This window comes from Uloborus diversus, chromosome 3 (genome assembly GCF_026930045.1).
Source record: "Uloborus diversus isolate 005 chromosome 3, Udiv.v.3.1, whole genome shotgun sequence".
Classification (NCBI taxonomy): domain Eukaryota; kingdom Metazoa; phylum Arthropoda; class Arachnida; order Araneae; family Uloboridae; genus Uloborus; species Uloborus diversus.
The window spans coordinates 116,492,161-116,504,899 of record NC_072733.1 but is presented as its reverse complement, the minus strand read 5'-3'; the positions used below and the strand labels follow the sequence as shown (position 1 = coordinate 116,504,899).

The following is a 12,739-nucleotide window of genomic DNA, read 5'->3' as shown; positions in this document are numbered from 1 at the left end:
GACCTTGAAATTTAATAGTTGCGTACACCAGGGGCGGACTGGCCTCGTGTGAGATGTGGAAAATTCCACATGGGCCGTCCTTAACTCGGGCCGTTTTCTGTGCATTCAATGTGTACGTACCGTTTTCCTCAATTTTATTTTTTAAAAAAAGTTCTTAGCTAGGCCGGCCGTTCTTGTGTCGAGGGCCAGAACTGCTCTTTTTTGGGTGGGGGGGGGAGAGGACGGTCGCTCCTTTTCCCTTACTCTGTTCTTGCCTAACTATTACCGTATCTTGTTACGTAGGGAAAACGAAACAATGTCTTTGTTGGGTGGTCTTCGTCCGAAACGAAGCCTTCAGGGTCCATGGGTGTCTCTCGTATTATCTGTTCGGGATTGATGTTTCCTGGAATTCTGGTAAGGAGTTTTATTGGGGGTGGGGATCTTTTTTCGTGGTCATCTGAAACTGTCTGGGAAAAGATTACTTTGAACTTTTTTCTAATGAAATAAAAGAAAGGCGCCATCCTAAGAATAGAATGTATAGGAGCAAAACGTCTGCTAAAAAGCTTTTTTTTTTCCTTTTCAGCCTTCGTTTTTTTTTTTTTTTTTTGTTATGTTTCCCAGCACTTTGCAATAGATAGATCCATGACTTTCTCAACCAATTAGACAATTTTGAAATCTCCGCAATTTCGTCTCCGAGGAAAACGAGTCATTTGTTATACACCGTATTGACTGCTCAATGGGATTGAAGGTGTTTTAAATCCAACGGTGACAATAATTTTTTTTAGGTAAGTTTTATATTTTCAATCATCATGCGTTTTTTATTTTATTTTTTTATTTATTTTTTTCTTTTTTGTCATCAGCACTTTAAATAATAAGCACTTGAACTATCGGTTATAATTATAACAAATTGACGGTGTTACACAAAAATGAGTCAACCCACCAAGCAGTACTTTTGAGTAAATTGAGTTCTAAGCTGAACTTCATAGATGGCATATTAATTCAGAATTTGGCTTAAATCGTCTTTGTATCCCCGTAGTGTATCAGTTTACCTGCCAACCTATGTGAATAACTCATTATTTTTTGGAAAATTTTCGTTGGATAACTCATTTTTGTATAACACCGTCCAATTCATCTATTTTTGTTTAGCAAAGATAAAATTCACAAAAGTACGAACAGTACAAATATTTAAAACAGTTATTTCCAATATTTTCTTATCCGTCGCCCCCCTTACCTTTTTCCTTGAAAAAAAAAAAAAAAAAAAAAAAAAAAAAAAAAAAAAAAAAAAAAAACAAATTTCAGAGCAACGTAAAATCGATATTAGGTATTTTTTGCGTACAGTGAAACCTGTGTAAGTTGACCACTCGCGGTACAGTACTTTGGTGGTCAACTTATAAAGGGCAGTAATGATTTTTTGAAATATTTTTTGTCATTTCTCGCACCGTGTATTCATTTTTCGAGGGATTCACCTTCATTACTCTTTCTGTTCAACTAACTTTCATTGTTTAACATTATTGAAAGTGAAACATAATTAAAAATACTATTCAAATAGTTTTGTTATTTTTTCCTTGTTTTAAACTATATTAGACACCGTAGTTTTAGAAATTCCATGTCTGCCAGCTAATTTTCTCTGGCTTTCTCTTTTTTCAACTCATTTTAATATTTCATACTTTTTATTAATTTCAAGCTCAACTAACTTTCTTTTTGAAGCCTTTTTATGTAACACTTATAGCACAAAGAGCAACAATGTGTTTTGACTCTCTCAGTTCATAAAGGCAAAATTAAAATGTCCTATATCTTAATCCCTTGCACTTGAAATAAGCCAGAAGGGCTCTTTAGCAAGCCCATATCTGCGTACCCCCTGTGCTGGGGGCTCACTTCCTCAAGGGGGCTAACGGCCCTAGAAATTGAAGAAAAAAGAGAAGAAAAAAACTAGCATTAAGACTTATTAAATTTACAAATAGACACTGCTGGCCACTAGGGAGATGCCCTACTCATTTTGTTGCAGAGGGCCCAAAATGTACAGATCCGGACCTTAGCACAATTCCAGTATTGCCACAACCTATTGCAACTGAAAAAAAAACACTTTGTAATTTTCTCTGACATTTATTTTTATTGAACATAGTACAAAAAGCTACAGTGAAACCTCCCTTAACGGACACTCCCGAATAACGGACACCTCTAATTAACGGACAGTTTTGCAAGTCCCAGTCCCTCAATATAGGCCATTCCATGTAATTCACTCTGAATAACGGACACTCCGAATAACGGAGAGTTATTTCACAAAAAATTTCCCTTGCGATCGTAGCAATTCCGTTTTTGTTTTTTCTTTTCACAGAATATCTTATAGTATCTGCTTGCCTTATACTTACAAAGCTTTTCATCCTCCACAACTGATATTCCACACCCCCCCACCCCACCCCCCCCCCCACTTGTCATTTCTTTATCAGTTTCTTGGAATTAAAAGGGTGGTAATGGGCAGAGGCAGCGATTGGGGCTTAAAAGTTGGGGCAGAAAAAAAAAAAAGAACTAAAAGGCATGGTACTTTTTGCGGGCAGCAAAAAATGAAAAAGGAAAAAAAAAAGTCATAATTTTGTAACGGCTAGTTTTGAGAGTAATGAAGCAGAGTGAAAATTGATGTCAGTCTAACAATTAACGTACGTTTTTCTTAAGATTTTAATGAATTTTGTACACAATAACTATTCAAAAGTTAAGATAAAAAAGAGGAAATTGGGCGCTTTTTCTAACTAGGGCTCTCGGGAGATGCAATTGAGCAGACCGGCGCCGGTAGTAGTCGGCTTTATGGCGCCGTGGTTTCGTTGGGTTGTTTAATTTTTAGATAATGAAAAAGATTTGCCCATATTCAAGGTCATATTGAAAACTGTCAATCATGCAATAGTGATACTCGAGATAAAATAAATAAATTAACCATAAAAAGTTTTTTTTTTTTTTTGGGGGGGGGGGGTTGCTCCGCCGGAATCGCCGCCGTTGGTAATGCAAAAAAGAGATGTCAAACTGTTTTAACTGATTACTTTAATTGATTAAATGCTTTTTAAGACAAGTGTGTGCTGTCAGTATACCTTTATTAAGAAAAAACAGATTAATTACACTTGATGTAAAATGTAGTAAACCTTTCGCAATTGTTTCGATTGTGTTCTACAAAGAGAACAACAGCCCGCTTTGAAAATGGTAAATTAAGTAGTTCCTCCTAATAGCGGACACCTCCCAATAACGGACAAAACTTCTAGTCCCTTGACTGTCCGCTATTCGGAGGTTTCACTGTATCTCAAATAGAACAACAATTGAAAAACAAGTTTGGAGAATAAAGAGCAGCATTAGCTTTATGCTGCTGCTTAGTTAGTAAAATGCTAGTCCGTCATCTAAGCATTAAAAATTCTTGGAAAGCTATCAAATAAAAATAATAATAAATTAATAAATAATAAAATAAAATAATTTACTGAAGAAAGTTTTAAAAAATAAACCATGTGGTAAACTTACAAAGGGTTTTTACAATATTCCAAACCAAATTTGGCGTACATTAGTGGTTGAGATAGACAGGTGGTCAAGTTACAGAGGTTTTCCTTCATTATATAAGATAGGACTAATTCCGTTTCTGACAAAAGAGGTCAACATAGACAGGTGGTCAACTTACAAGAGTGGTCAACTTTACAGGTTTTACTGTACTTAATTTTAATTTAAAGCCTAAATACTGTACCAAATTTATCCACTTATTGTTACACATTTTTTATGTTTTTTTTTTTTTTTTTTTTTTTTTTTTTTTTACAAGAGTAATTAATTTTTGAAGGGAGATAAGCTAAGATTATTAATGTACTTTTCAAAGACAGCAGAACATTTTTCATTCCCCCCCCCCTTTTTTTGGTATAAAATTTAGGATTTGGAAGAATGAAAAACTTTGGCAGTTTAAACTTGAAGAAAAAAAAAGAGAGTGGTTTGTTCCGGTATCCAGAATCTGCCCTGAGTACAATTCGTATGCTTGTCCAAGATATGAGGATGTGCATGGCCCTCTTGAACTTAATTCATTTCTTTTTTAAACTCATCTACATCTACGTTAAAACCAAGGGCCCGAGGAGGAGACTGCAATCCCCCCCCCCCCCCAAAGTGTATATCCCATGGTTTTCACTTTAGTTCTTAGAACCTGACAAATAAATTTCATTCACTAGATAACATTTTGAGAGATACCTTTGAAAATCAGTTTTTTCACTGAGACAAATGCTGACTTTTCGGGCGAAACTCTTTTTTTTTTTTTTTTTTTTGTAGAGTAATTCGGGCTTATCCGATATTTCCGATCAGTTCTCACTGTCTCATGATCTGTGATGTATTCATTCTGAACGGATATATTACGTTCGGTTTACATGAAATTTTTCATTAGTTTGAATACGTACAATACAATTTTAAGAAAATACTTTTTTAAAAAAGAGTTTTTCTAAAGAGTAAATAGTACCGGCTCACATGGCCATATGAGGTAGTGAGAAGCAAAGGGATGCAAGAGGCAAAATTAAACATTTGGAGATAATCAGTACAAATAGTAGGTGGACCCCTCAGTAGTATACAGGGGTACTCGTGCGGCGCCTGAGGCAACATTGCTTTCCCCCCTTCCTCCCCCATTTCTCGTGGAAGATCAGGAGGGTATTTTATGCCCTGAGGGTATGGAGTTTTTTGGAAAAGGTTACGGGGGTGTAGAAACTTTTTTTTCGGTGGAAACACTGTTTTAACTCTTTGATATTGCCGTAGAAGATCAGGAGGGTATTTTATGCCCTGAGGGCATGGAGTATTTTGTAAAAGGTTACGGGGGTGTAGAAACTTTTTTTCGGTGGCAACACTGTTTTAACCCTTTGATATTACCGTAGAAGATCAGGAGGGTATTTTATGCCCTGAGGACATAGAGTATTTTATAAAAGGTTACGGAGGTGCAGTAACTTTTTTTTTCGGTGGCAACCCTTTGTTTTACCCTTAGCGTAGAAGATGAAGCTGATGTTTCGTACCCTGAGGGCATAATGTATTCGTGAAAGGTTAGGTGTATAGATGCCTGTCAATCATCTGTCAATCAAATATTACTCAGATACATTACATTAGGTCCTTTAGCGCTAGAAATGGTACAGTACATTATATTAGGTATTTGTGCACATGTAAGTTACATTACATTATATTAGGTCGTTAAGCGCTAGTACGACATACATTACATTACATTATGTTCTTTAGCTCAAAACAGGAGCATGCCCCTCCCCACTCCAAACAATAGGTTTTGCCATCCTAAACTTGTTTATTCTTGTCTGAACTTGTCCAGACATGTTCAGACAAGAATAAACATGTTTAAACTTGTCCAACGCCTGAAACTACCTCACAGTATGAACTGAAGTGAAGATATACCGCTCTCGAGTGAAATGAAGTGAAGGGAAAACTGAAACTTTTCCCAATTCCCTTTGGCAACACCGGACTCTGTTATTCATGTTTCTTAGATCGAGCTTGGTCAGTTTAATTCGAGCGTCCATTGATACTGTAGGTACATAAGATGGCACCTGTAAAAAGACCCTTCAGTGAAGTAAGTCTTTTTTCCTATTATTTTTGTAGTATTGCTTTTATTATGAATTATTATAATTTTTATATTTTATTTTGTTTTCCGAAAATTTTGTTTGACCACTTTCTCTTTAATGAATAGGAATATTAATTCGAGTCAATGAAACATTTTCTTTAATTTTTTTGAATTAATTTCGCATCAATATCTTGTATATGAACGATCCCTTTTAATCGATGTTGAAGATATGTCTAGAAAAAAGTACGTTCAGTTTCAATGTGTTCTTTTAGTTCTTTTCACCACATAGTCTCCTTAAAAAAAAAAAAAGGAAAAAAACTTCTTAAATTTATTGCTATTTGAAGAGTAATACGATTTCAGTTTCTTTTTTCGAGCAAAATCTTAGGTGTAAAAAAAAGAGCATGCACTTAAAATCTGTTTCGTACAGCTAAGCAATTGAAGAACCTGTTTTTGTAGAAAAGAAGCACGGCTTATAGAAAAGAAAGACAGGAGGGTTGCATGATGCCTAAGGTAAAGTGGGGAAATTGAACAAAAGTCAGTCTTGCAGACGCAGCTTTATAACACCCCTGAAGGTGTCAAGATGCTTCTAGTAAAGCAGACAATCATGTAGAGAATGTTAATACAATGCCATTCAAAAGGTAAAGAAAATCTTACTTATCCAGTGCAATGAAGTAAGGGAGAGAGTTTCATTTTGAAAAAAGGCTGCTCATCAAATAATTCTATTACCATTTTTTTTTTTTAGCTTAACTTAAACAGTAGCACACAGTTTTCCACATTCAAATAAGGATCCACCATTTAATAAACGATGTTTTGCTTTCTACACTTATTTATTTATTTACTTTGTTAAGTTATAGCATCAACTTTTCCCCCTCTAATGTAGGTGTCATCTGAAGACAATGATAGTTTAATGTTGGACTCAAACTATGAGGTTCGTATTTTCCTTTTTCTTTTTTCCCCCAAAATGAATAAATTCAGTAATAGTGATTATTATTCGTTTTTTCTGTTATATTTTTAGTGTATGAGTGAAACATCCTCAAGTGATCACTGAGAACTTCGGAGCAGTGGAAAACTATTTTGGTATCATCCATTGTTCCATCATTCCGCCCAAAGGACTATATCTCCCAGTTCTTCCTGTCCGATGCAATGGGAAACTGCTATTTCCGCTCTGCAAAAAGTGTGCAGAACAGGAAAAATCAGTGCATTTGTGAGCATAATGACGCAGATAGAGCACTTGTTGGTAAATGGGTGACGGAGGAGGTCAAGCTTGCCCTTCAAAAAGGTTACAAAATGGCAAGGGTAAACGTTTTCCCTTTTGTTTATTTATTCCTTTTTTCTTTCTGGGGAAAAGAAAAGAATTGTGATGGAAAATATATTTCGTTTCTCTACAGATATTTGAAGTATACCACTTTCAAACTACTTCGACTACCCTTTTCCGAAGTTACATAGACCTGTTCCTCAAGATAAAACAAGAAAGTAGTGGTTACCCCAGCAATTGTGTCAGCGAGGAAGAAAAAACGAAAATATATTGAGGAATATTTAGAGCGAGAAGGAGTGCAGCTTGACCCAAAGAACATTGAAAAGAACCCGGGAAGGCGACAAGTTGCCAAATTAGCCCTAAACAGCTTTTGGGGCAGGTAAATAAAACATTTAAATAAATATACACATATAATTAAAAATAGTTAATAAATACGTAAAAATAAAATTTTACAGTAATTAATTTATTTTTATTTTTTGGTAGGTGGGGAATGAACACAAATAAAACTCAGCTTACCTACACTACAACGTTGGCAGACTTCAATAAAATCATGTCTGATCCGACAAAAAACGTAAGTTTACTTTTATCATTTATTTTTTAAGCAACATTAAGCTTGCGATTATCGTTCAACTTTCATCAATTTATTTTTTACTCCTAGGTTAAAGATGTTTATTTGCCCATTCAAGAGGTAGCAGCTTTAGTTTGGGAGAACAAAAAAGAATATTTAGAGCAGGACACTGCTACAAATGTGTTCCTCGCAGCGTTCACAACAGCATGGGCAAGGATAAAACTGTACAACGAGATGGACAAATTGGGATCTGCAGTGTTGTACCATGACACCGATTCGATAATATATGCATCCAATGGAAGTAATGACCCCCCTTTAGGAAACTTCCTCGGGGAATTCACCGATGAGCTGGATGGAGACATCATCACCACATTCATATCTGGTAAATAAATGTCCAACTTTCTTTTTTCCTTTTTATTATTATTATTTTTTTTTCGATGTTATTTTCTAATTTTCCCCATATTTTAGGAGGACCAAAGAACTACGCGTACAAAACTCAAAAAGGAAAAACGTGCTGCAAGGTTCGTGGATTCACGCTAAATTTTGAAAATTCCAAATCCTTGAACTTTAATTCGATAAAAGAGTTAGTATGCAGCATGGATCTAGAGTCCACAATTATTCTGACTGACAATAACAAAATTACCAGGGACGGTAAGAAGAGAAAAGTTCACAGCAAAGTAGAAAAAAAACTATACAAACTAGTGTATAACAAGCGTGTACTGAAACACGACTACACTACTCTACCATATGGCTACTGAAAAAAATGTGTTAGAATGTATGTATAAATGTAAAATCTACCTTTCTATACTGTCTTGCTTAATATTGTAAATAAACAACTTGATATTCATACGTTGGTGTATGTTTTATTCATTGTCATTTTTTAAAGTATTAAACTTCAAAATTTAGAAAAAAATTATGTAAATGATTGAAACGAAATTATAATTATAATATACTAGATAATTATTAAAATTCTAGAAGTTAATAAGATTTTCCAAAAAAATAGAAAAAAAAAGTAATTAGAATCATTATTTATACATTTGATTTATACTCTAATATTTACTGAAAAGTAAGTAAAATAAAACAACCAACTTTTCAAAGCAACATTTTTTTATTTATGCTAAAGTATACATTAGTAAGGCAGCCAAGTATTTCTTTTAGCAAACATAATCTTTGGCATTTTGCTCTTTTTAACAATTTTTGAATCTTGAAAAAATTTCCTGTTTATAATATAGGATGATGGAATGTTCATTTGCTTTAAAGCTGAATGAAACTGTTCAGCTCCTATCAGTGCCCGCTTTTGATTTTGAAGTAAGTCTGTAACTAGGCGAATAATGTTAGTTCCTGGAATTCGTTCTCCTTTATAAACAATCTCTAGCTCAGGAGTCCAGTAAAGTATTGAAGTATTTTCTCGTAGAAAATCCAAAATACTTTTTGCAGTATTTTTGTAGCGCACAGGAGCTACCTTAAGTACTTGTTCGGAAATATCATCCTTCTTTTCATTCGGCGAAACACTCTCTGTCATTTCAGTTGTAACAGGATTCTTTAACTCTTCAGATTCTTTGTGAGGATGATGTAATTTCAAAAAATGTTGTAGAATTTGTAAATATAGTGTCGATTTCTCCCTTTGTGCTATATCTTTCCTTTGAAGAACATCTTGCATCTTACTGTCTAGGTCAGATAAATAATTGACTATTTCAAATCGTTCTTCGGGCACGAGAATCATTTTCTTACTGTACTGCATTGATGAGTGTACTGATCACAGAAATAGCTGCTGGTAGTAATACTGATAAAAAACCGTCTCCTTTTTGAACTAGTATTCTTCGTTTCTTAAAAAGTGGTACTTTCTTGTTAGCAAGCTTTCTTAAACTTCGTTTATACGTAGCTATTTTTTTCTTTTGATGACTTGAAAGAGGAATATTTCGTCGCAGTGTATTAAGAGCACATTCACACAGCGACTTGATAATGTTGTTAGGACACTTCTTTAAAATGATATGCCTTTTTCTACTTTTAGCAATCAATTTTAGAATATCTAAATGATCTTGTGTACAGGCAGACATTCTATTGTCGAATGAAACATCTTCAGGAAATGCAATGTTTAAATATCTCCAAAAATTTTGCATATGATTTCGCTTTGTGAACAGCACAATGTCGAAAATTTTTCCGATGCGCAAAAGGGCATAGCACATCAGAGTTAGGTAACGCTTCCACCTTAGGACACTCAAAATCATCCAAATTAAAAATATGACGACCAGATAAAAATTCCAAGAAAAATTTTTTCTCCATTCCTTTTACATAAATAAAAGTGATCATTTCAAAAATCACTTCCAAAACATGACGTAGTCTTTCATATGTTAATTCACCATCACTCCACTCCATATGGTGCAGATTTCTAGTAACCCAAGCGTAAGTGATTCTTTTCCGACGGCTTAACTTTTCCAAAGGATAAGGTGGCTTAATGATCCACCTCCCGGTAAAACTAACATCATTCGCGGCGGAAACAGCCATTTCTTTTACGACAAATCGTGAAGGGACAGTTGAAACTCTTCAAAATCTATAACTGCAGATGCCATGACTCCGGAAGGAAGATATGAACTAACGTGGCTGATACACACAGTATTTATCCCCTGGTATCAATCCAGTGCGCAGGCGCAGTGATTCCTCAGTATCCGGTTTTAAATCAACTAGTAGGTAACTAAACGGAATTATTGTGGCATCTTCGTATACTTCCTGGAAAAATTTGGATTTATTTGGATTGTCTACCTAATCCCCAATTATCCCCAATTATCCCCAATATTAAACCCAAATCTACCTATTTTGTCTACCTAAATGTACAATTTGTGATCGATCTCTTTGATTTTTAAATAAGAACATATAATGCGCATTGAGGGAGATATTACGCATTTCTTTCCCTTTATAAAGCATATTTTGAACTATAAAAATTACACTGAGGTTTCTATGGTGGCTCCCTTTTGTAAAAAGACAAGACAGTCTGTTATCAGATGAAAGTTCGTTCATCAGATCATCAAGTACGATCAAAGAATTTGAAATCCTAGTTATGTTTGGAGGTAATCCTTCATGAAATTCAACACCTTTTAACTCCTGGTAAAGTTTCTGGTAGGCACCGTAGCACCATATAATTTTTGCGGGGAACGGGTCAAGCATTTTAAAATCTAGAATTTTTTTTTACAAGCTGAGTTTTTCCGCATCCCGTAGCTCCTGCTAAAATGATGGTAGCCGGATGTCGTAGTTTCAACGAGTCCATACTTAAAACTAAGTGTGATGAGAGGTGTAAGGGTATTTATAGTAATTCACACTCAAAAATTACCCCCTATATTGACAGCTTTTTTCTTGTCATGTTTTTGGCAAAAAGGAAAAACTAAACAATACAAAATGTTGATGAAAATTATATTCTTTATTTTTTAAAAATCATTCGTACACCATATCGTTTCTTCATAAACTGATACATTCTAAGGTCATTGTTGCGATAGAAAATCAAATCATTTACAATAGTGTACATAGATAATCCACGACATCGTTTTAATATAAAATAAATACAATATGGTCCACAGACATTGGAGGTAGGACTTTGCAGAGCTGTTGAATTCCAGTGTACAGAAGGATAGTTCGCTGTGAAATTTTGGAATTGATGACCATAAAATTCAGGTGAATTTCCATAGGAGTCAAAAAATTCGATGACGTTGTTATCATAGTAGAAAGCAAGCCAGTGAGAACCGGGCTTAGTAGACTCGTCCACATTAACCACTATTGCTGATTTTTCTTTCATCAATGGAATTTTATCTGATGGAAAGACTTCTCGGAAAAATGCTGAAGTACTTGTGTCCCGTGACAAAATTTGATGAATCTGATATCCATCCATATTAGTTTGAAAAATCATACAATATATTCCTTGTTTTATTTATCTCAATAACATTATCAAACTCGGTAAAAATTAACACACATACGGTCTGAGACAGAGGCTGAGAAAATTTAATTTCTAATCTAAGATTGCTGTGTTTAATTAAGTTCAAATGATCCCCATTGCAGAGGTCGGGTGATAAATTGAAGCCGAATAAAGTGTTTCCATTTATATCGTCCTCTCGTGACATGAAAAAACCTTGGTCTGGACTTAGTTTTTCACTCACAGAAAAAAGACTGTTATATCCTTTTATGTAAATATTTTTATCGAAATTCAATTCCAGTGGAGCGCAAGGCTTGGGCTGACCATCTACATATACTCCAATAAAATTCATGTTGAAATGCTTGAAGTCAAAGGGGGATTTTTCAAATGTGCCATGAAATGCATCGTTTTCTATGCATCCAATAATTAATTTTCGTGGCATTGATCCAATAAATATATTATCTTGAACCATACTCATGCTTCCCTGAGGAACGAAATATGCTTTACCTAACACTCTGTTGATTGGGTACTTAGCCGTATCTTTCTCCAGAGCTTTCACATGTCCCAAAATAACGCCGGGGCTGACTTTTACTTTTCGCACCAGTAGGCTTATCTTCTCCAGAACAACTTTATGGTCCTTGTCTCCGTGCAAGCAAAATTCCGGCTTGCTTCTTATTAGTTTTATTTTTACATCTACTAAGTTTAATAGCAAACTTTCCTGATGAAACAAATCATTATGGATACGGCCAAGCATATCCACGCAAGCACTCGACTCAAAAAAACTTGTTCGCTTTTTTCGTCCATTTTTATAATACATTTCAGATGTTAACTGGGAAGTTTTACTATCAAATCCATGATTTAAAAGAGTTTCAATGTATGATCTGTAAGGATAAGTGTTACTAGAGTTCGATATCAGATTTTCGTTCAGCGAAACATCCACTTGACTGAATAGGGAAAGCAGAAAAAGATTAACAGGTCCAATTTTAGCATCTTTCGCAATGGGAGAACCATCTGATTTCACAATTTTTGCGTTTACGTAAAGTTGAGTTTGACTCAAGTCAATATATTCCTCACCGCTGCCGGAAACATGAAATTCCACTGGGCCACCATCAAACAAATTGGACAAAGGATGATATTCAACCCACTGACCATTCTCAATAGCAGTTTGAGTTGCAGGTAAATGGAAAAGTTCTAGTTCTGACTTGACACATTCGGGAGATCCTTTCAGAATGAATGCCATTATGAATCAAAAATGTCTCGTCCTCTCACTTTTCCTCTTTTGCTCTGAATGACTCGCTTTTGCTTTTTTCGTTTCCTTTTATATTTCCCACTTCCTATCATGGACTGTACACGATCAATTGCCTTACGAGCCAATCCTTTACCAGCTTCTTTGCTTCTTCTTTTGGCTGACGTTGCAAAATTCTCTCCAGACAACACATCATTAACTACTTTGCTTCCTGTAATAATAGCCTCTTTTCCAACAGCTTTTCC

General features: G+C 35.0%; 2 protein-coding genes across 2 annotated transcripts; one reads left to right on the top strand and one right to left on the bottom strand.

Moving 5' to 3' along the window:
• The first annotated feature begins 7,272 nt into the window (after positions 1–7,272).
• On the top strand, positions 7,273–8,108 carry LOC129218168 (uncharacterized). Its single transcript, XM_054852382.1, has 3 exons — positions 7,273–7,353; positions 7,441–7,732; positions 7,819–8,108. Exons 1-3 carry the CDS (start codon positions 7,273–7,275, stop codon positions 8,106–8,108), a joined length of 663 nt encoding a protein of 220 aa, XP_054708357.1.
• Positions 8,109–11,228: 3,120 nt separating this feature from the next.
• Positions 11,229–12,488, bottom strand: LOC129218909 (uncharacterized protein F54H12.2-like). The gene has a single exon (XM_054853228.1). The coding sequence runs from the start codon at positions 12,486–12,488 to the stop codon at positions 11,229–11,231; it is 1,260 nt and encodes a 419-aa protein (XP_054709203.1).
• Positions 12,489–12,739: the final 251 nt, after the last annotated feature.